The following is a 22267-nucleotide window of genomic DNA, read 5'->3' as shown; positions in this document are numbered from 1 at the left end:
TCGCCTATCAAAATCTCCCTGGTCTGTCTGGATATCAGCCAGAGGAGGTTACCGGTAAGCAAGCTCCGAGGACAGTGAGAGGGACCAGCCTCTATGGAGGGGGCTTGCAAAACAACACAGTCAGCAGGAGCAAAGTCTGGATCTAAGCAATAAAGAACGGTGGTTTCCAAGATATCATGCTGTCTTACTGGCTCTGTATTTTAGGTTGGTATACTACTTCTACTAAACCTTCCAAATCTTCTGTCAAAGAATTCACTAGCATGGATAAGTTCAAATGCTGCAAGCCACCAGAGTCATTTGAAGCTTCTCAATGTACTCAGTGTACTCAGTGTACATTCACCTAAGCTCCATTGTTCAGTTTATTTTTGCACATTTAAAGATATTTAATAAATAACTATTACCTCGTTCCTTAACATTTTGGAACATGCTTATCATGCAATTGAATTCCATACTAATACAATTTACTTATTGCTTATTTTATATTGTTCTTCCTCCCAGAGCTACTTAAAATGGTTAATTGTAGACATTTTGGGTTTTTTCCTTTTCTGTTCTATCTTTCTCCCTTCTCTTTTATAGTATGAATATTCATTCTGTCTTTTACTGTTCTCTCCCTTAGGGTTCCAAAACACCTAATGAACACTGAAATTACAATTGCAAAGATTCTCATTGATAGTGTGAAAGTCTATTTAAAGTACCTGACAATTTGCAATCTCTTTAAGCTGTGAAATGTGTGTGTGTTTTCATTTTCAAGGGATCATTCTTAGAGTCACACATTTATCCTAAAAACACTTGTCAGCTTGGCAAGGAAGATTGACACCTCACACCAGCAAAACAGCAGCATACCTTATAACTGTCTGCTTCTGGGGATCATAGAGTGACATGAAAAGTTCTGCATCTTCTCCTATTCTGCAGACAAAATTCCTCACGAAAACGTAAAGACTGTGAGTGGGTGATGAAGAGCTTCTGGAGTAGGTCCCATAATCAGATTCATCCTTTGACTGTATATGAACAAATCATAAGAAGATAACGTTATCCAAACTACACCTAGAACCCGCCTCCTCCTCTGTGTTAGGTTTCACAGTAATGCAACATTTTGGCCACAGTACACAACTTGAACCACTATATTTATTAGGTGCAGATTTAACCTTTGTTTTCAAATTCAAGAATCGATGCACTGCTTTTGTGAATATTTTGAGAATCCAATGGGTGGCACCCAATGGGTGTTCCTCCTCCAGTGCAAAACATCCATTAGTGGAACAAGGAGGGTGGCAATTCCCTGCTCCAGAAGGTCCCCTCAATCCTCCATAATAGATTTGGAGGGGTTACTAGGGGGGGACGTGATGAAAAACTGGAGATGGTCTCCCTTTCTGTTCCTCTGACAGAGGTCTTCATCAGTGGAAGCAGGTCACCGGGCACCATATCATTTCCAAGTCCAACATACTTACAAATACTTACAGATAACCAGCAGTGCATTTTCAATAGAACAGATATTTTGCATTGTATGTGCTGGTTATACAATAATTTATGATGCACTATCAGATTATCAATGTGGCATTTATTGTGCACTTGATTTTTAAAATGATGCTTGGTCTTTGTTACTTATTAATGACATTAAATAACTATCTGAGGGTATTAAAAGGTATTTCCACACAAGTTAAGCACTAATTCAAAGGGTGGGCTCAAGCCTTACAGTAGATAATGACTTCTATCCACCCAGCTACAGATAAGCTCACCAAGTTTGTCTTCTCAAGGAGGGTGAGATGCACTGGCAACTTAAACCTGGGTTATAAAGAACAGAAGTAGCACAGCATGTCACTGTGGAACTAGGCTGCAAGAATAGACCTGACATTATCATTGTTTATTTTATTTCTGCTATTTATATACCGCTTACTTATCCAAGTGTCAAAGTTTAGATGGTGCAATTGCTGCTTCTGTAATAATGAGCCTGGAAAGCTATTGCTTCAAGAGGACTGAAGCTTTTTAACACACCAACAGATGATCAAGTAAGTTCCAAATGCAAAATAAGGCTACTTGGCTGGCTAAAAGGAATGATCTTGGAGAGCAGGAAGCGAGAGATAAGCACCTAACTTTTTGAAATCTTATTTGTCACCATATCAGACTTTGAATTCTCTTTTGTCTCTATAGCAGTGATCTGTGCTAATTGGGGTATCCTTTGCAGCTGAAAACTTAAATAAAAGATTAACAATACAATACATAGTAACGACACTTTATACAAAACATTCTCAATGTACACAATCTGGTGATGAAAAAGCTTTCACTGGCTAAAACCAGAAAACGACAAGGTTCTCATGTAATAACCTTCCTACTATGAGAAAGGAAACTTCTACTTGAAAGCACAGAAATGGTTGTGTAAACTTCATACCATCTCCTCTTTAATCCGTTCTGTGATTTTGTTAGTAGCTTCAGCATGAGCATGAAAGAGGCTGATGACACTGGTCTTCTCTGGATCCAAGATATTCCCATCTTCATCTCTAACTATCAGATCTAGCTCTAGTATCCTGTAAGCATAAAGAGGAAATAACATCAGTAACCTTATTTGTTTATTAGAGCTCATATCAACCATCTTATAGAAGCATACCTTTCCAAGTCACTTAGCATTTAAATAATCTGAAGCTCATGCTTGTCTTTAGATATTTAAATATGTTATCCTTTAATATGCATTTAGGAATCACTTTTAAAATGTCTACATCCCCATGAAACAATACAGCACATCAGGTGTTCAAATTTATATATGCTGGTTGACGGGCCTTGTGAAAAATCTTAAGAATGAAAACACTTTAAAATTAAACACAAACACATCTAAATAAAAAAAATGCCTGCCTAGAACAATATGACATCACTATGATTTTATGAGTTCATTTTTGAAAGCAATAGTAAACCCAACTCAATCATTGTTAACATTTCTGAAATATCCCAGCTTGCAGCACTCACTTGAACTGTATCAGTAGCCGTAAGCCAGAACTAGAGAACTTACTTGTTGCCATAGTCAATTTTGGAAGTGACTTTTTGCTTTAGTTCTTTGAGCTCATCTTTGGGCAGTGTCCCTGAGAGAAGCTGAGACCTCCACTCCATTAACTCGCACATCATAGATTGTACTTGTCGAAACCGGTCCTTCTTGTTTGCCTGAAACACGTAACATTTCAGTTGTCAACTTATCTGAAATTTCAAATACTATTTTCTTTTATTCCAGGGATTAAACAATTATTGGACTGCAGAAAAATAAGGATCTTTGCTCTGGTATTAAAGCAAAACTATCCTACTTTTGAAAGCTACAAACCAATCAGTGCATATAAAACCAATGTTATCATTTTTACAAAGGCTTGGTGCATATTATTCATGCTACAGGGTGACAGAGAGATGGGATACAACAGCGAAAATTGGAGGTAACAAGGGCAAGCCTGTTTCCCCAGGATTGTGAGTGTAGCCCACAGGGAAAGGTCACAGCTCACTGGTAGAGCATCTGCTTTGCATACACAGGTCTCCAGCTGAATCCCTGGCTTCCCCAGCTGGGGTTCGGAAGGACTCCATGCCTGAAGCCCTGAATGGTCACTACAAGTCAGTGCTGACAATGCTAAGCTAGATGGGCTTTTGGCCTGACTCATTGTAAGGCCACTTCGTATGTTCCTATTCCGCCCTTACACTCAGCACAGCTTAAACCCCATCATGCCAAGCTTGCCAATCAGAAAAAGGTGGGCTAGGTCACACCTCACCACACCAAGGGAAGAAATAGTATTGCATGGCCTAAGTGGAACATGGGATCCCCTGCAGTACCACACCCACTGCAATGATTCTCCCCCCCCAAAAAAAAAATTTGACTTTGTGTGTGTGATGGATCTTTTATTTGGTGAAATTCAGCTAGAAGAGGGGGGGAAAGCTTTTAGGTTTCTTATTTGTGCCTTTGACAGAGTGCTATAGCCACTGAGTCACACTGCTTTCACCAGATGTGCTAATTGTGGCAACTAAAACCCGCAGTATAGAGAGGCTATTTATAATAATGGCACTTCCAGTTAAGGTTTAAATACACTGTGCAGTAGTGCTGTCCTTTGGCATGCAAAAGTCCCTTTCTTTGAATTAGGTAGGCTGTCGGAACACATTAAAAATAGACAAGTTGTTTAGAAATATATAATAGCAGCTTTTCCCTATAAGCAAAAAGTAGTATGTTCTGAATTACAGGTGCCTTCAACCTCCTACTGTGAGCACATTCCTGCATTGCGTATTAAAGGTCAGTCAGAGACTGAAAGAGCATAAATCTCAAAGTGGAATTATACTGGCAGGCTTTTAACAAAAGAGCAAACTCTTCAATGAAGGGATTGATTCTTTATAGTCTCTTTCAAAGGAGTGTTCTTTTCATGAAATGAAAGACAAAACACTGTCTTAAACACCTGCACATCCATAATTAAGCCTACACAATATGGCTAACATAGCACCTAACCCTGTTAACGTCTTCTTTGCCTGCAATCAATAATTTTATTCATCTGAGGTAATTTTTGTTTAAAATACTTGAAGTAATAGACCTATGGGAGGGATTGCTTACCACATAGAGCTGTTTCCAGATATTGCCCCATTCCCAAAGTGTGCAGGTAACCTCTTGCACCAAAGGAATCTCAGCAGGTATTACATTTTCTGCATTTCTGAATAAAAGGATAAACAGTGGTTTAATGGCATGATTCCCACCCTGATCAGCAGCCCAGAATCTAGCCCAGAGAAGGAACGGTCAGCCAGATCAGAAGGATCAGTGGTAAAATACACAGGGGGTGCTAGATGGACACAGATGGACCCAGGCCTATCACCAAGGCTGAGCCAATCAGCTTGGAGCCTCTTAAACCTCACATTCCTGAACTAGAAGTCCCCAAAAACAGCCACACACAAACTCTGGCCAGGCTGATTTCCTCTGTGAGAAAGTCCCTCTACACCAAGGACCTCACTTGTGCCAGCACAGCACACCAGAGGAAACTGACAGGAAGGAGGTGGAGTATTAGGCTCCAGACCAAAAGACTACCCCTATAAGGCTCTCCATTCTTCAGGAAGGAGGCAGAAGCAAAGGGGGTTAGTCTGGCTAAGAGGGACATAAATCTCGGAGACACTTTCTTGTATTTTTATGCTGTGAACCACCCTGAGATCTACAAATGAATGGTGGTATACACATTTAATAAATAATAATAATTTTGGCACCTGAAATGAACAACAAAATGGCGTCCCCAACCTTTTAAAGAAGAAGAGGGGAATGGGGGGAGGGGGTAAAGTTCCACATTGGGATCAAGGGGATAGTGTAGTGGCAGCAACAGCGGGCATTTCTTGGCGGTTGGATCTGCTGCCCCTGTGGATCCTGCCACTTGAGGCAGTTACTTCACCTTGCCTCATAGGTGGGCCAGCCCTGGTTGCAGATAACACTGAATCAAGTTGCTAACTTGGAACAGTCCAGGGTCCTACTATGCCAGACTGTTACCTGACTGACAACACCACCCACAAGCACCCCTCACCCTCCTTGTCATTAGGAAAGGGCACCTTACAAATCTTTTGCCTATCAGCTACTGGGTGTGCACATTCTAGCTTTTCCCATCAGATGATAAGGATCACTCTTAGCAAAGGACCCTTTCAAGCATTAGTTACAGAAATTATTTCGCCAAGCTGTTCAGCATCAATCACATGGGGGATTTTAGCTATAATACTCCCATCCGCTGACATATACCTCAAAAGAATTATCTCAATGAAATACCTTTTTTTCTCAACAGAAAGTTCTTTGATGTGGATAAAAGATTTTGGAAATATTCCCTAATGGAAGAAGAAGGGGGAAAGCACATTTGTTATATTGTACCGAACATTTCTTCTATGACAAATTAAAAGGACCAAAAGTAGGTTGATATATAGAGGTTCTGGAATAAAACTCTGGTGAGTTTTATTCTCATGTAGCTGCAACTACTATGTACGGAGTTAAATTATTAACCATTTGCCACTTTTCCCAGCCTGGGGCCTTCCAGATGTTTTAGACTACAACTCCCAGCAGCTCCAGCCAGCCAAAACATCTGAAGGGCATCAGATTAAGTTCACACATTACCAGGGTTGCTCATAGTGTCCTGTCCACTGCAAACGAACGTCCACCTATTTTCTTCATCCTCAACTATTTCTTGATGCCTGACTCAAGTGTTGGTTCCATACACCAGCTTTTTCTTTGACTGAGTGGTAGAGCACAAGCTTTGCAAGCAGAAGGTCCCAGATTCACATAGCTGTCAACGTTTCCCTTTTTTAAGTGGAAATTCCCTTATTCCAAATAGGATTCCTCAAGAAAAGGGAAAAGTTGACAGCTATGCAGATTCAGCCAGAGCCATCTCTTGCTAAATGTTTCAAAAAGCCAGTTATTTGAAAGAGCTCTGCCTGAGGCCTCAAAGCCACTGCTAGCTGGAAGAGATAATACTGGAGAAAATGGAGAAGTAGTCTCCATCTAAAGGAACCATTGACTTCACCAAAGTACAAACATTCAAGGTAGCATCTCCATTCATATAATATTTTATAATACCTACGAGGCTCAAGAGGAGTTTATGTATTAAAGTATCTTTGTCATGGTTCTGTCTACAAGCTGTGGGTCTGGTGGCCTAACAACACATTCCATTACACAGGAGGATTAGCAGTCACCCGCTAGGTTCTTAAAAATTAAATACCAGGCCAGTGCAGGAGACCACAATTCTGATCAGCACCACAGCCTGAGAGGATAGGTAGCTGAAGCCTTGGTGCCACTGAGCATTTTTTCCTAATGCTTATTACCATGTAGTGGGGTGGTTTTGCTGAGACTGCAGCTGGAGAGAGGAGTCTTAAGCCTTCTCTCCCAGAGTGTTGCAGTGACCATCATATCCTGCTTCATATTTAAATTTTTTTGCTAACCACGTGATTGCTAATCATGTTGATGGAACATGTAGCCTAAGATCCATTTGTGAATCTTCTCTTTAATACAACACATGATACACATATCCTCTTGTGATCAGCAGTCAAGCTGAAAAACTGAAATGTCACTCAGATCCTGGATTATCCTGACATTAAACCTGAGCTCACTGTTTCATCTAAACTGATGGGAATTCAAGTTTAAACAAAGCAGGATGTTCATGCCAATGCTAGTCAGTGAAGGGAGGGGAAAGGGAAATATTTAAATCGGCACATAAGAGAAAAAGGAAACGGGAAATGAAAAGGGGTGCTTATGTGTTAAATTCAACAAATGTAGTATCTGTGTACACAATAACTGAGCTGTACAAATCAAGTCTATGCTCTTTCACACAATCATTTGTACTTACAGCTACGTTCAATGTCATGTGGGGGAAAGCCTAATGGGCAGAGTCAATGGGGGAAAACCAAAGGGAACAAAGCAACTTAAGAAGTGGTTGTTAAATGTAAAAAACAAAGGCACACAGTCAGATGTCAGCTGGAACGTAGGCACTGCAGGAATAAAGGGATGCCGGTTAGTAATAGGGTAAAGCTGAACTAGAAGATACACAGCTATAGAGCTGCAAAATAGCTCTGAAAGAGGCACTGCTAGATCAGAATCCCTTATGAAAACAGGAAGACCTTCCATTTGCAGAAGGGCATGATTTGATCCAATCAAAGTACTGGTTCTAAGTACTCCATTTTAGGCAGGCATTTTTTCCCTTAGAGGCTGTGGTGTTCTACCTGTGCACAAAGATGCCCTATCATACTGCTGTTGCTGTTATGCCTACGTTTTTATTGTCATGGTTGTATTTTTACTTTTGTGATTTATACTCTGGTGTTGTGAGATGCCTCATGGGTGCTTAAATGAAAGTGTGGTTAAAAAAACCTGGTGCAAATAAATAAATAAATGATTTGGCTCAAAGATTTCAGGTATGTCCCTAGGCTTCAGCCAACCTATTAGGATCTTCAACTTTTATCTTGTGCTATATCATAATTTGCTTTTAACAGCTACATCAGTTTCAATTAGCTAAAGGGCACTGCAATTTGTGATACACATGATCCCTTCAGTGTATACGACTAGTTGGACGCGGGTCAATCCATTATTTGTTATTTAATCTACCTTTCTCATAGTACAAAAACATTCATTTCCTTATTGAAATATTGGCCACTGACATAGATTCAGTGACTCTTCTCAGGATTAAACTCCACACACTTAAAAAGAAAGAATAAAATAATAGTCTATTACAAAAAAATAATAATCAAACAGATAATCAACAACAAAAAAAGAATAAAGTCAATAAGAATAATCTTACCTCTACCCCTTTATGTCTTACAATGTATCCTTTGTACCAACCTAAAAGTCAAAGCAAAACAATAGTTACTTATTATATGATTTTCAATGTCCAAATTGAGCCAATTCGTTCAATTTCTGCAAAACTAGGGTAGCAATCCTATGCATGATTACATGAGAGTAAGTCCCACTGAACATAGTGCAGTTTACTTCCTGGTATGCATAGATTAAATTGTGTTGAAAGAGGATCACTGGTTGGTATGTATGTATGTATGTATTTGTGTTTGTTTCTTTGTTCATAATAAAGTATTCATAAATGCCTTTCAGGGCAGTTGCCCAAGCAAGGAGGCACACAAAATTTACACAATTAGCATAGCAATATAAAATGAATAAAGTTAAAATCCACATTACACCCTTTGATGAGCAGTAAATCCTCAGGACACAACTTAATGAAGACACACCAAATAACAAAAAGGAAGTGGGTGCAAATTTTAAAAAATCTAAAGAGTTCTTCTAAAAATCACCAGTGATGGGTTCATGCCATAAATACCTTTTATGAACAAAATCTGCCTTTTTAAAGATTTTAGAAGAGCATTGGAGTTTGATCTTGCCCCGGAAGTAATATATAGCCATCCAGACTCAGAGCCATGGATAACCTTATCCTCCATGAATTTGTCTAATCCCCTCAAAAGGCTGAGTTGGTGCCCATGACTACATCTTATGAAAGCAAAAACCACTGTTTAACTATGTGTCCTGTATGAAGTACCGGTACTTCTGCCCTGAATCTCTCAATACTCAGTTTCATTGGGCAACCCCAATGTTCAGCATGATGACAGGGAGAAAAAATTATCTGTGTCCACTTTCTCCACACACTGTATGCATAATATAATGCAACTTTTCATGCTCCCTGCTTACCTTTTTTCTTACCTAAAATTCCCCCAAATTTTCTCTCCTTCACGTGTAACCACATTGTATATATAGTGAAGGGGAGAGGGCAACATGCCAAATTAATCTGGGTTGAGGGGAGAGCAGCAATGTTACTTCTCTCCTAGCTGATCCCCCCCCATGCTCTGATTATAGCTTTCATGTCTTGTTCAGTCCTCCAGTCAGGAGGCACAACAGCATCCTTTTCAGAGGTTGCTTTGCCTTGTAGGCCTGTCGGACTAGACTATAATCTACCAGTGGGAGCCAGAATTGCTTTGACAGTCATTTCCTAGAGGGAAAAGCCACCTGAGCCTAAGCATAGCTTCACCGACAGCATCCAGGACACGGCGGAAGCTCTGCTGTACAGCCATGTTGCAGCATAGCCAGATCTTCTCTGCTATGGGAAAAAGCTCAAGCATTTCCCTTAGCAACCAGTATTAATTATTGTGTCAAGGCACACTTAAAGCCCCAAAAGGCCATGTTTGTCAGCCTTAAAGTCAGACTTTAACACTATAGGGTTAGGCCATTAAAAGTGCTAATCACTTAGATTGTCAGGCCTGTGCAGAGTGGGGGCAGCCAGATATACTTGCCCCCAAGCCTCAGAGGGCTATAAGCATGCCGGGGAGGCCTCATCCATGGCCTGCTGGACTTACACTGTCACGCCAAGAACAAGACTCCCACCCCAGGCCTCAGACAAGCTCTGCACAGGCCTGGAGAACAGTTGCTAAAAGGCAAACGTTAGATGTTAACTTTCGGCTGCTAGGAACTCTTACTGTTGTGAGACAGTTCAGAATGATCAGAAGTGCCTCACTTCCCCTGTTTGGCATCCTAGCTTGTCCCTCTTTGAACCTGGAAGCTCGCTGGCAAGTGGTCAAAAAAACAAAATAAGGAACCCAGACACTCATCCATCTTTGGTAACTGTCAGAATTCTGGAGAATGGGGAAGGGCAATACACAAGGGGGAAATATTTGAAGTACACCCTGTGGGATTTCCAGGGCTTCCAAACACACTAGAGCTGCCTTATCAGATTTTGAAGCAAGCAGCGTAATACACATTACCATCTAAAAATGGTCCCTCCATAAGAAAATTAAATCTAGAGTCGAAAATTACCTAAGTGCACCACTGAGTACATCCTTCACTGAGTACATCCTTCACAGGATGAGGCAGTCAAGGTATGATGTGTGAATCACAGGACCCAAGGCAAAAAGAAAAAAATAAAAGAAAACACCCTGCAGACATAATGCTGCTTATGGGGTGTCAGTTAAACTCTCCCTGAAATACAGTGGTACCTCGGGTTACAGACACTTCAGGTTACAGACTCTGATAACCCAGAAGTAGTACCTCAGGTTAAGAACTTTACCTCAGGATGAGAACAGAAATCGTGCGGCGGCAGTAGGAGGCCCCATTAGCCACAGTGGTACCTCAGGTTAAGAACGGTTTCAGGTTACGAACGTACCTCCAGAACGAATTAAGTTCTTAACCAGAGGTACCACTGTAACTATCTTTTGAATAAAATGCTTTTTAAGGATCTCATGTCAATGTTTGTAGCTCAAGAGAGACCTCCTCTGGTAAGAAATATGCTAAACACATTAAGTAACTTTTTCATATCTGCGTTAATCTCATCTGTGACATAAACCTACAGAACTTCACTCTGGGGCTGTCCACCTTTGTTCAGATCAACTATGCCATCTCATTATTTTTTTCCAGTACTGGCTTTCAGTCCAGCAGTTTTGTGTTTCATTTCTGAGCACACAACCTTCACATGTTAACAGTGCATTTATGAAATCCAATAGTTGCATTTTCTCAAACTTTATAACCCCTGAAAGAATGCCATCCTTTGAGAATGAATAAGAAAAAAAAATCTTTCAACTAAAAAGGAACTGTGCAAAATTACATTTTTTTGCTTCAAGATATGGGAAACCTACTTTTGCTGCTGCATGGAACTACCACCACAGGTGCTACTTGGTTGAAGAGTGAAGGACAAGGAAGGAGGTCATTCGCCTGCTTCTCATCCGCCTTTCAAACAGATGGAGAACATGGCAGTTCCATGGAGATTGTTTGTTTGTTTGTTTCTCACTATTCTACTACTGAACCCAGAGTGGGTTACAACACAAAACTTTTTAATTAAAAAAAAACAAAACCCAAATGGTTAAAATTATACAACACTACTAAGAAAAGCCCAGAGCAAATTAAATATTGGTTTGGTTCAGACAAATAACTAAGCCTTGGTTTGTTTAGCCTAAATATGATTTGTCCGAACCTAGCCTAGCAGATTAACCATGGTTTCTTTTCTGGCAACAATGATGAGAAGCCATGGTTTCTTGCCGGCATACCAGCCATAGCTTGCTTTACCTATGGTTTTGGTGCCATGCCTGAACCCAACAACCTTGCTTAACCATACATTGTTTGGCCACCCTATCCTATACTCTTGCTAAGCTACAGAGGCATTGGGCAATATCATTTGGAAAGCAAACTAATCTTTGGAAAAACAGGAAATGTGAAAGACTCATTAACTAAACAAACATGTGCAATTGCAGTCAAATTAGAGAATCAATTGGAGTAAGTACTGCAGCTCCTCAGCCTCTCAGTCACACTGAATATTTCAGTGTGCACATGCTGCATGGGCACAAGAGCACCAGAAGGTCTCCCTCTGTTTCATAGTTAATATATCGTATTTTAAAAAATCATGTTTATTTGAGTTCATATGTTGGTATCTCTCTCCACAAGCATAGTTGTTTGTAATACTGTCACATTACAAAAAACTACAAAGCCTGCTTTATGGCTACAGCTATGGATAAAACATTTCTGGTTATCATTTAACCAAAACCACTAGCAGAATTAAGGCTGTTTTTATTTATTACGAAGTGTTGTTCTGCTTATGTTAGTTCTGATGGTTTTACCACAAAACCCACACATAAAACCCACAAGCAGGAAAAAAGGAGGCAAGTTAAACAAGTTTCACTCCTAATAACTCATATAATTGTATTCATAATACAGACATCACAGTTTCAGTGTAAGGAGGTAAGTCACATCTGGATAAAAGTAAAATCTCATTAATGTCTCATTAATTCACCAAAAATGCACTCAGAGAACAAATATGCTTCTAAATATGCAGGCATGATGGCTGCATGTTTCAAGACAACAGTAATAAAAGCATTGTCTCAGGATTTTTTTCTTTCCAATGAGCTCGTAACTCAATGTGATGATGCAAGATACAAACCAAAAATTATTTCTCACCTTCACAGTCTTCCAGTATATGGACTACATCACCAATATGCAGAGATAGCTGTGGCACTCTTGCAGCTCTGAAATTGGATATTGCTGTGAAAATACAATCACTCAATCAATCTTTATTACGGTTAAACAGACAACAGAAATAGTATCAACAACATGTACTACATCAGCACTAAGGGGTGGACGCAGTGGACAAAATAAAAAATTCCCTATATACTTATTTACATTAAAAAAACCACTCCTTCAGCTAAAGCTGTGAAAATACAGAATAAGCTGTTATGGATTCAATCAAATTAACATTTTAAACACAAGAGCTGTGTTTTAGACAAGATGCTAAACCACAATTTGGTGCTATGGGGGCAAGCCTTGAACTTGCTTGCTTGCTACCTACTCCCTTTTCCTCTTTTGGTGCAGTGACAAGAAATTTGGAAGCTTGCTAGATCCGAACAAAGAACTGTGGTTAGTGTAAAGTACGCTTTAAAAAGACAAACCAGGACCACCAACTCCAGTTTGAAATTGCCTTGCTTTCCTAAACCATAGTTAAGACTAGCTACAGTCTGTCTGACTTTGGACATAATAAAGTAATGACAGTTGAAAGCGAAAGCAAAATCTTCTGATTTCTTCAAAACAGCCATTTCAGAAAGGAAGGCCCAGCCTTTGAGGCTCTTGGATATAACACCAAACAATAGCTTAGGGTTGCCATATTTCAAAAAGTAAGACCCAAGACAACCCGAAAGTTGTTGAGTTTTTTTAGTAAAAGCTACAAGAATGTCCTGGAAAATCAGGACGTATGGCAGCCCTGATATATCTTAGCATTGCATATGATCCAACTTAATATGGGATTTTAAAGATTATTTTGAGAGTCAACATTATTTTAAACAGAAGTACAGCAATAAATATTAAATAAACTGAATATGAAAGTTCAGTTCTCTGCCTCACTTGCAAAAGACATCTCCATAAAATGTGGAAATTGGAAATTCACACCTGAAATATCAATCATAAGAAATATATGCAGATAGCAAGCTGAAGTGCTTGTCTCCAAAATAAAGCAACTAAAGGGTGTGGCAATCTTTAGAGACTGTTTTCTAATCACACACTAAGAAAGACTTGCACCTGAGGAGGAGGGATCAGAGAGCTACCTTTTTAATTTGTTTACTGTTTTATTTCTCAAAACTGCTTTTATTTTTCAAAACATTTTGTTTTGAAAACTCCAGAGCAGTAAACAAAGGTTAATGAAATACTTCATAAACAATTATAAAACAATTATAGGAATAAAACCATATAAACTCCAAATAATGCAGCATCCATAGTTATTGGCAGCCTGCCTCAAAGCCGGTATTAACCTTGCACTGGTTGAGCTGATGTGCTTTCTGCTTGTGAAACAGCACTTCTGGATATACTGTCAAGTACGCTTGTCTAAGCCAAAGCATAATACCATTTGTAAAGCAATTTTTATTAAATCTGCAATTTTTATTAAATCAACTTGGAAGATAGGAGTGAGAATTAGACTTGTTCCAAAGTGAGAATTGGGCCTTCAATCTTAAATAAATTGGCTTGGGCAGAATAGCCTTAAAGCGTCAATTTACTGAAGTCCTGAACACACACTTAATAGCTTCAAATTGTTCTGAGTTCTCCTCTTGTCCCCCTAATTCACTGCCATTCAGAAATCAATCTTGGCATTCTTTCCAGTGCTTTTGGCCAAAATACAGAAAAAGCCACAGAAGGCTGTTTCAAGTTATAGCAGCCACAAAACAAAACAAAAACAGTATATCTCAGCAACAATTAAAAACAAAACTTTAGTGCATTTTGTTCTCACATTTGGCCACCCCTTTTAGAACTTTAAACATACCCTGTGACCCAGATTCAGATATCCAGAGTATTTGATGTAATTTAGTTCTAATACAATTTCTATAGCCATGTTTTATTAAGCTGTTCTTATGGTACTCCATTCTTCTTAAGTTAAAACAGTGACCCTTCCACAAAATGGTCAGTTTCACAAATAACAACCTAAAAGTGTTTAATATTTAGGTACTTTAGCTTTTACATCACTTTGTCTTCCATTTTTGTTCTGTTCTTCCTCACCATTCCTTCTCCAACCTGGCAGCTGGCTGTAGCCTTGGCAGCTGAGGAAAGTTTACCTTAAGGTTCTCTCTCTCTCTCTCTCTCTCTCTCTCTCTCTCTCTCTCTTTCTCTCTCTCAAAAACACTTTTGAACTACTTCTGACTTCAGGATAAGACCTTTTGACCACCTATAAAGGTATACAGGTACTTGCACACTGCTAGTCCATACCCTCCAACATGTTGCCACGGAAACCAGAATGCGCCCCTTCTGGGGCCATGTTTCCACGTGAGAGCACAGCCCCCAAAACAACATTCCCAATTTAATCGGGACAGTTTGAGGGGTTTGCTAGAATATGCAGATAATGACAGGGTATAAGAAACAAAACAACAACAATAATAAATACCAACAACTAAACTATTTCTTATGGATTTTGGCATTTAAAAGAAGCTTTCAAAAACCAGATGAAGGGGAGGTGGAGTGCATTCTGTCCTTTAAGCCATCACTACTCGTCGTGCTCATTTAAAGAAAAAAAACCTAAAAGTTCAGAGCATGGTTGTGTTAACATAATATTGCATTGCTTCCCAGTGGTACCTTTTTTTTCTTTTTTATTTTTACAAAGGGTTAGTATGGTGACATCAACCAACTGACAAAGGAAGTGGTTTTGCAAGCTTGATGTTTTCTGAGTAAGTGGAAACTTACAGCTTAAAGTCATTTGAAAGTACAAAGGTCCTGTTTCTTTTCTTTACTTAAAAAAGGGAAAGGGGGAATAAAGCAGGAACATGCATGTTTTGTTGGAGCCAAGATACACAGAGCACTATAAACAAATTCCTGAATCCCAAAGAGGAGGTAGGACCCATTAAAACTCCTATCGGTTAACAATTCCCAGCTGGATGTCTATTGTAGTAAAAAGCAACAGGTCCTGTGGCACCTGAAGGTCAAAGAAATGCATTGTGGCGTAAGCTGCTGCAGTCCAGTGCCACTTGTCAAATACTTGGAAGTGTCATCCTGAGTTGGCAGAGGTGTGTGTGTGTATGTCTGCCAGCTGAAAACAACACTTTTCCGGGCCATGAAAGCTCATGGCACACTGTATTTACTGATCTTTAAGATGCCACAGCTGATTTTACTATTGGTTAGCACAACATGTTGTGGCTATGTGTGTCCCACTTCCCTGAGCAGTGAGAACTGCCTGGGTTTGATTTCATTTGGAAGGAGGGATCACTGGATACATAAGGTGCTTGGTAACAGAGTTTACTTACAAATTTGTAGAATTTGTTGACGCAGGTGGCGCTGTGGGTTAAAGCCTCAGCACCTAGGACTTGCCGATCAAAAGGTCGGCGGTTCGAATCCCTGCGGCGGGGTGCGCTCCCGCTGCTCGGTCCCAGCGCCTGCCAACCTAGCAGTTCAAAAGCACCCCCGGGTGCAAGTAGATAAATAGGGACCGCTTACCAGCGGGAAGGTAAACGGCGTTTCCGTGTGCGGCTCTGGCTCGCCAGATGCAGCTTTGTCACGCTGGCCACATGACCCGGAAGTGTCTCCGGACAGCGCTGGCCCCCGGCCTCTTAAGTGAGATGGGCGCACAACCCCAGAGTCTGTCAAGACTGGCCCGTACGGGCAGGGGTACCTTTACCTTTACCTTTTAGGTTGAGCAGAGGTGGTCATGGACAGCTTAAACAGCAACCCTACATCAGATCTGTAGCAAGGAACACTTGCCCACTCACCCAGTGCTGCTAGCTTACAAAGCCCCCAAAACTGAACTCAGACCACTCTGTTTCTCTCACAGTCTGCCTTAGTCTCCTACTCTCAAATGCTATTTCTGTTGTTCTTTACACAGAGAAACCTAGTTTATGGGAGCTGTGGGAGAAGGTATGCCCATGTCCCTTTCTCTGACCATTTTAGAGTAGTCCTCCATCACAAAGCAATCTCCCAACCATTAGCCCCTATTTAGGGCTGTTAAAACTACCTTTGTCAAGTTCAACATTTTGGCAAGGTATTGTCACAGTCTTGTTCACAGAAATATGATAGTAAGCCCATAACAATTGTGCTCCGCTGGTGCGGCAGCAGCAGGAGGCCCCATTAGCTAAAGTGGTGCTTCAGGTTAAGAACAGTTTCAGGTTAAGTACGGACCTCCAGAATGAATTAAGTACTTAACCCGAGGTACCACTGTATTTGTATTGAAGCTGATACAGATAGCCTATCAAAACTCTCTATTTGTAGACAAGATAATGAGGGTGAGGTCCTTCAAAATTATCCAGGGGTGGTGAGATATTATCCAATTTTCTCATGCAGAGTATAGCACCTTTTCTTTTTCTGCCTCTCCAAGTGATAACAACCACAAATGTATTGGCAGCTTGATCCCCATTTTTCATGCTCCACCATGTCCTGGGCCCAGCATCATTACACAGCATCATTCACCGGGGGAGGAAGGGTTCCACAGCTTCCACCACAACAAAAACGGTAGAGAATATGTGTAGAAATTTCTTCAAAGTGCTCTTCCATTTTCTACGGGGGGAGGTGGAATTCAGACATTTTCTCGGAAAGAAATGGCTTTTCTTTAATTTGCATGTCTGGGGGGAAGCAAATCCAACCCTCGCCCTCTGCATTACAGTCCATTAATACTATCTCCCCACCCCACACACCCCTCAAAAAAAAAATATAAGAGGGACAAGAATGGGACCTCTGCAGGTGAAACCTGATTCACATTACTTTTTCAGCGCTGTCCTGGATTGAATATATAAACCACAGTTGAAGTCTCACAACTTCCTTTTGTGGCACTTGCTTGTGATCCATGCTTGCTTCATTATCATGTTTTTTAAAGCTCCTGGAGGAGAATCAATGATGCTAACAGGGAAAAGAAAAACAACTAAACTTTCAGAGTCCTGGCCTGGTTTCAATGTGAACTTTTGGAATGTTTCCATGGACTTAACAAACGAATCAAGTATATACAGTCAGTACAGCCGTTTTCTAATTTGGGGTGACTAACATGTGGCCTTCCAGCTAATTGCCAACTCCCAGTAACAGCTGGTGGATCATAGGTTAGCCACCTATATTCCAGTTCAAATTCTTGAAGTCTCCTTAGTTGCTCAGCCCTAAAAAAAAAATCCAACTTTTCCAACACTTGCCTCCACTTAAATGAAAATCATTTTAAAGTGCCATACTTTATTTATCTAACACCACAGCATTTAGCAAAAAGATACCTATACAGTCGTACCTTGGATCCCGAACGCGTTGCGAGACTAACGTTTTGGCTCCCGAACTCTGCAAACCTGGAAGTGAGTGTTCCGTTTTGCGAACATTCTTTGGAACCTGAATGTTCGATGCGGCTTTCATGGCTTATGAAGCTTCCTGCAGCCAATCAGAAGCCACGCCTTGGTTTCCAAACATTTTGGAAGTCAAACAGGCTTCCAGAACGGATTCCGTTCGACTTCCGAGGTACCACTGTAGTATGAGAAATGTGCTGCTCACTTCCTATTTATTTTTAATTCATTTATAAAAGACTATCTATACCAACATTTTATGAAAGCAGGGTGGTGTACAATATGAAGCGCCATTAAAAACAATATAGATAATAATTAAAGTGACTGGCTAGTAAAAATAAAAAAAGAAATAGCTAGAAAGGTCTTCAGGCGATTCTTGAAAGTCAAAAGTGAAGGTGCCTGTCAAATCTCTTTTGGAAGAATGCTCCATTAACATATGTGGTGATAATGTGAAAAAAGTTAGTTAGGTTTTTTTTTTTTTTTAAAGATTAAAACTCCCAAATCATTGCCATTATAAGCAGAACCATCAATATTCCTTACAGCTAAATCTGAAGTGTATATTTAAAAATGCAATTCAGCCTGACCATTTAGATCCTCTATGGACTGTAACAGCTGCAAGAATTGTAATTGGTGCTTGTTGACATTTACCCCTATTGACTATCGAAATTGTGTGGTTTAGCAAATCTTGGCATCTGGTCTTAATGATGAAACTAGCACAATTTGTGGGTCTACTCTAGGTCTAAAGGAAGACCAAGCGGAAAAACATATGCCACACAAGTAGAGTTCCAGGTCTTCCGGGGGCTCAGTGGGGAGAAGTGTGAGGTGAAGTCCCCATTTGTGTAAGTAAGACGCAGACATAACTGGATTTTACCTGACGAAAATAAAATTTCTTGTGACTGTTGGCTCTATTCATTTCTCTTGAGCACCATCAATTAAATTATTTGTATCAACACATTAAAGGCTCCACCTTTGTTTTACTGCAATTGTAAAACCTTAAAATGACTAGGATTCATCTTCCATAGTTAGTGCAGGATTGCTCATAAATTATATGCTCTTTAGAGATATGAACTATGTACTAGTAGAATTATAAAATATATTCAGTACATATACAGACAATGGTAGATGCTATGTATTTTGTATGCGGTAGTATTTTTCCAGAGTAATTCAAGCACTGAGCCCAAGAATAATTTCAGAAGGCAGCGAGACTTCTGACCATTCACAAGAGAGAAGTCAGTATCCTGGTTCTTTAGTTTTGCAAAAGGAGCTATCTACCAAGCTTGGTATGAGTTTTGAATAATTTTGCAATGTTACTATATCATTGCACTGAAACTCAATTGTATTTTGCTTCTGGCATTTCTTCCAGAAATCCAAATAATTTCATACATCAAGCAAATCAGAATGTGTAGATTGCCCTGTCATCACCACAGGAACATACACAGCTGACTTAGACAGTCAATCAATCCAGCTAGGTTTGTATTGTCTACAGATTGGCAAAGGCTCAAACAGGAGTCTCCTCCAGCCTACCAGAAGATTGAACTTGGGACCTTTTGCATGCACTGAGCTACGGCCTTTCCTAAGTTTCAAAATGGGGTTGAATGTTTAAGCTTTGGCCATGTTCACTCATTTAATGATTTCTCACATGAAAGTCTCCTAACCCAGCACAGTTCATGGTAATTAGTTGGTAGTTTGCTGTGGCTTATAATTATATTATCACTGAAAAATGAATGAACAATCTCAACAAGAATATTTTAAAAGCAGTGGACTAAACAATCTACACAGCACATAAGTACAAGTTCAGTTATTTAGCACATTTATTTCCTGCCTTTTGTTCCATCATGTAATTCAACATGGGATTTTTAAGCACTGACAAGACCCAGCTAGGTGACTGCATGATGCGGCCAAAGATCACACCCAGAACCAGTAAAACAAAAGTCTCAGGAGCACAGTACATATAGTTTGTTTCTGAAAATATGCTTGATCCCTTTCCATTTCCTGTTTATAACAGAGCCAATAAGAGGACAACTTGCATAACTGAGTCAATGCCTAAGAAGAACTCGAATGTCTAAGATTCCAGTTTGGTTATCGCAAGACAAAGGGTTGTTTTTATAGTTTACAGCTTCAAATTTAGTTAGTTCCACAGGACTTTCCACAAGAATAGGGAAACAGCACTAGGCAAAGATTGATTGGAAGCAAGTATCAATGAAACCTTCTTATGTGCGTGTTCAGCATAGACCCATCAGACAAGGCACAAAACAGCTATTTTGTTGTTTCAATTTTTGGGTTTTTTTGCTGACCAAGTTGATTTATCTTTGTGCATTGCAGCACTTCTCCCCACATCCTGCAGAGGAGGAAAACCCCAGAGAGGAGCTTGCATGATACATACCCACTCCAATCTTCTTATCGGTTTTTTGCCAAGGAGTCATAGCCAACAAGTCCAGCAGGCTAGGGTAGCCTTGATTCAGGAGAACAGCTGTTTGGTACCGGATAAAATCCCAGTAATGTTCAAGGATGGAGTCAAGTGAATTGCAAGGCAAGTTTGTCTACTGCTGCAGTTGCAGCAGGGAGCTTTGCTCTTCTCACAATCCCTCAGCTTCCTTCCTCTTTTTCTGTGCACTGTCCTCAACGAGGCTCTTACGCTAAATGAAAGTGATGCTTCTATGTAGAGGAGGGACAACACCGGGCGCCTTGCTGACAGGGCAATGACAGCAAACACAAGCAAATAGGAACGTAAGGGGACTATGGTTACTACCACCACTACATGCTAAGCAAATCACACAGCTTCTAGCCACCATGTGTTCCTCCCAAGATGGTAAGATCAGTCAATGAGGTGCCGCTTCATGTTCCATCCTTTTTAATGGTGACATGTATTACAGCACCGTTTTAGGAGCAACATCTACCCATCCCTGTCGCCACTAGCTGAAAAACGGGTACATATTTCATTATATTGTTGGCCTGCTTTTAAACAAGATTCTGTTTAGTTGTCCTGTTGTTTTTAAACAGCTTGTGGGCTTTGTACTAGCCTTATTTTGCATATCACATGGTTAACTCTACAGTATAAGACTTGAAGATTTTAGGGAAAAGGTTATGTACAAGAGATGCCTTACTTCTCCCGTTGTGATGCTTTTCCAAATATTCATTCTTCAGCCATAAAAGACAAAAGTATACTTTTCCCCATGCCTGGCAGGATTTGTATTTTTCCGTTTTATACCGAGAAACATGTTTTGTTGGGGAAAGGCCATGCAGCAGTTTCGCTGTTATTCCATTAGCCTAACCAGGTCGGAAATGTGGAGGCAGAATAATGGAGGAACATTGAGACACCACTGAGAAAAGGATAAAATGAGGACTGCAGCCATGATAAAACCAGGACCCTATCAAAGAGAATGGGAACTACAGGATCTGAACAAGGAGGGTCTGAACAATAGAATGCTTTAGCTTTATTCAGTATTAAAGATACAGCATCATGAACAAACAGTAGTATCTGTGCCTGAGAGAGCCTGGTGTTGTTACACAGCAGTCTGTTTCACCCATGCTGCAGGATGGACTACTACTCTTCAGTTCCAGCTGTACTGCCAGTCTTCCTTCTCCCCTGCCTGCAATGAGCCATTCTGTGCTCACAGAGCACACTTATATCTGATTTGACCGTTTAGGTCACTACCCCTCTCTTATTTTGGAGGTTTTCACGGTGTGGATACACTTGCTGTCTTAAATTATTTAATTTCAACACTGGAGTAGATGGGCAGCTGCTTTCTGTTTGTCAGGACACATTAAAGTAACGTTTTGGTGTGGTCCAGAAAGGGACTTGTTTCAGAAATGAGATTGTTTCAACAAGTCCCTTTCTGGTCCACACCAAAACGTTACTGTGGAACGCCCTCCCATCAGATGTCAAAGCGATAAACAACTACCTGACATTCAGAAGACATCTTAAGGCAGCCCTGTTCAGGGAAGTTTTTAATGTGTGACATTTTAGTGTATTTTCGGTCTCTGTGGAAGCCACCCAGAGTGGCTGGGGAAACCCAGCCAGATGGGCAGGGTACAAATAAAAAATTATTATTATTATTATTGTTGTTTTCTTCTAGTCATTCTGTCATTCTCCCACGCTGTTGCCAAATTTCTTCTTTTTGTCATTCTCTGAACATTCTGGGCAACTAGGTTATTGCATAGCTGTTTTCTGCTCCTGCCCTTTAGAGTTTTCCCCTAAATATTCTTTGGTGGTTTTTTTTGCTAACTCCCTTCTTCATGCGCGGCCTGGTATGGCTACATAAGGATAGATGCCAGGAGTGAAATTCAATGTAGCCTTATGTCTCTTCTTCCATCAGCACAAGGATTTCTCTTGCACAGTAAAGGTCTCCACCTCCCATCACAACACTGCTAAATCAGTTGTAGAGTGTTCCCCAACCATCTGGAGCAGATTTGAAGATGATGGGCAAATGCAGGGGGAGGAGAGGAGGTGAAGTCCCATTGTACAAGCAGAAATCTTTTTGCTTACAGGATACAATAGTGGTATACTCGAATTAGTATTACTTAGTATTAATTAAGTAAAGGTAAAGGTACCCCCGCCCGTACGGGCCAG

The 22267-nt window shown here is 40.3% G+C and overlaps 1 protein-coding gene across 7 annotated transcripts in view; it reads right to left on the bottom strand.

Annotated features, from left to right (window-relative positions):
- Window positions 1–20549, bottom strand: part of DOCK2 (dedicator of cytokinesis 2) — a 249142-nt gene extending 228593 nt beyond the window's left edge. The window contains exons 1-8 of one of the 7 annotated variants that reach the window (XM_083718724.1): window positions 20081–20549; window positions 12386–12469; window positions 8247–8287; window positions 5738–5793; window positions 4556–4652; window positions 2996–3144; window positions 2384–2519; window positions 844–998 (exon numbers count right to left, since the gene is read on the bottom strand). In XM_083718724.1, coding sequence (XP_083574850.1) covers window positions 844–998; window positions 2384–2519; window positions 2996–3144; window positions 4556–4652; window positions 5738–5793; window positions 8247–8287; window positions 12386–12469; window positions 20081–20120 — 758 coding nt within the window. In that variant the 5' untranslated portion in view covers window positions 20121–20549. Of the gene's footprint in view, window positions 1–843; window positions 999–2383; window positions 2520–2995; window positions 3145–4555; window positions 4653–5737; window positions 5794–8246; window positions 8288–9139; window positions 9210–9454; window positions 9708–9921; window positions 10070–10206; window positions 10365–10508; window positions 10684–12385; window positions 12470–20080 lie in introns of those variants that run through there. The other 6 variants (XM_083718730.1, XM_083718728.1, XM_083718729.1 and 3 more) reach the window with 6 other exon arrangements.
- Between the last annotated feature and the right edge of the window lie 1718 nt (window positions 20550–22267).

This window comes from Podarcis gaigeae (assembly GCF_964106915.1).
Source record: "Podarcis gaigeae genome assembly, chromosome: 2".
Classification (NCBI taxonomy): Eukaryota; Metazoa; Chordata; class Lepidosauria; order Squamata; family Lacertidae; genus Podarcis; species Podarcis gaigeae.
This window is presented reverse-complemented; position numbering and strand designations above follow the sequence as displayed.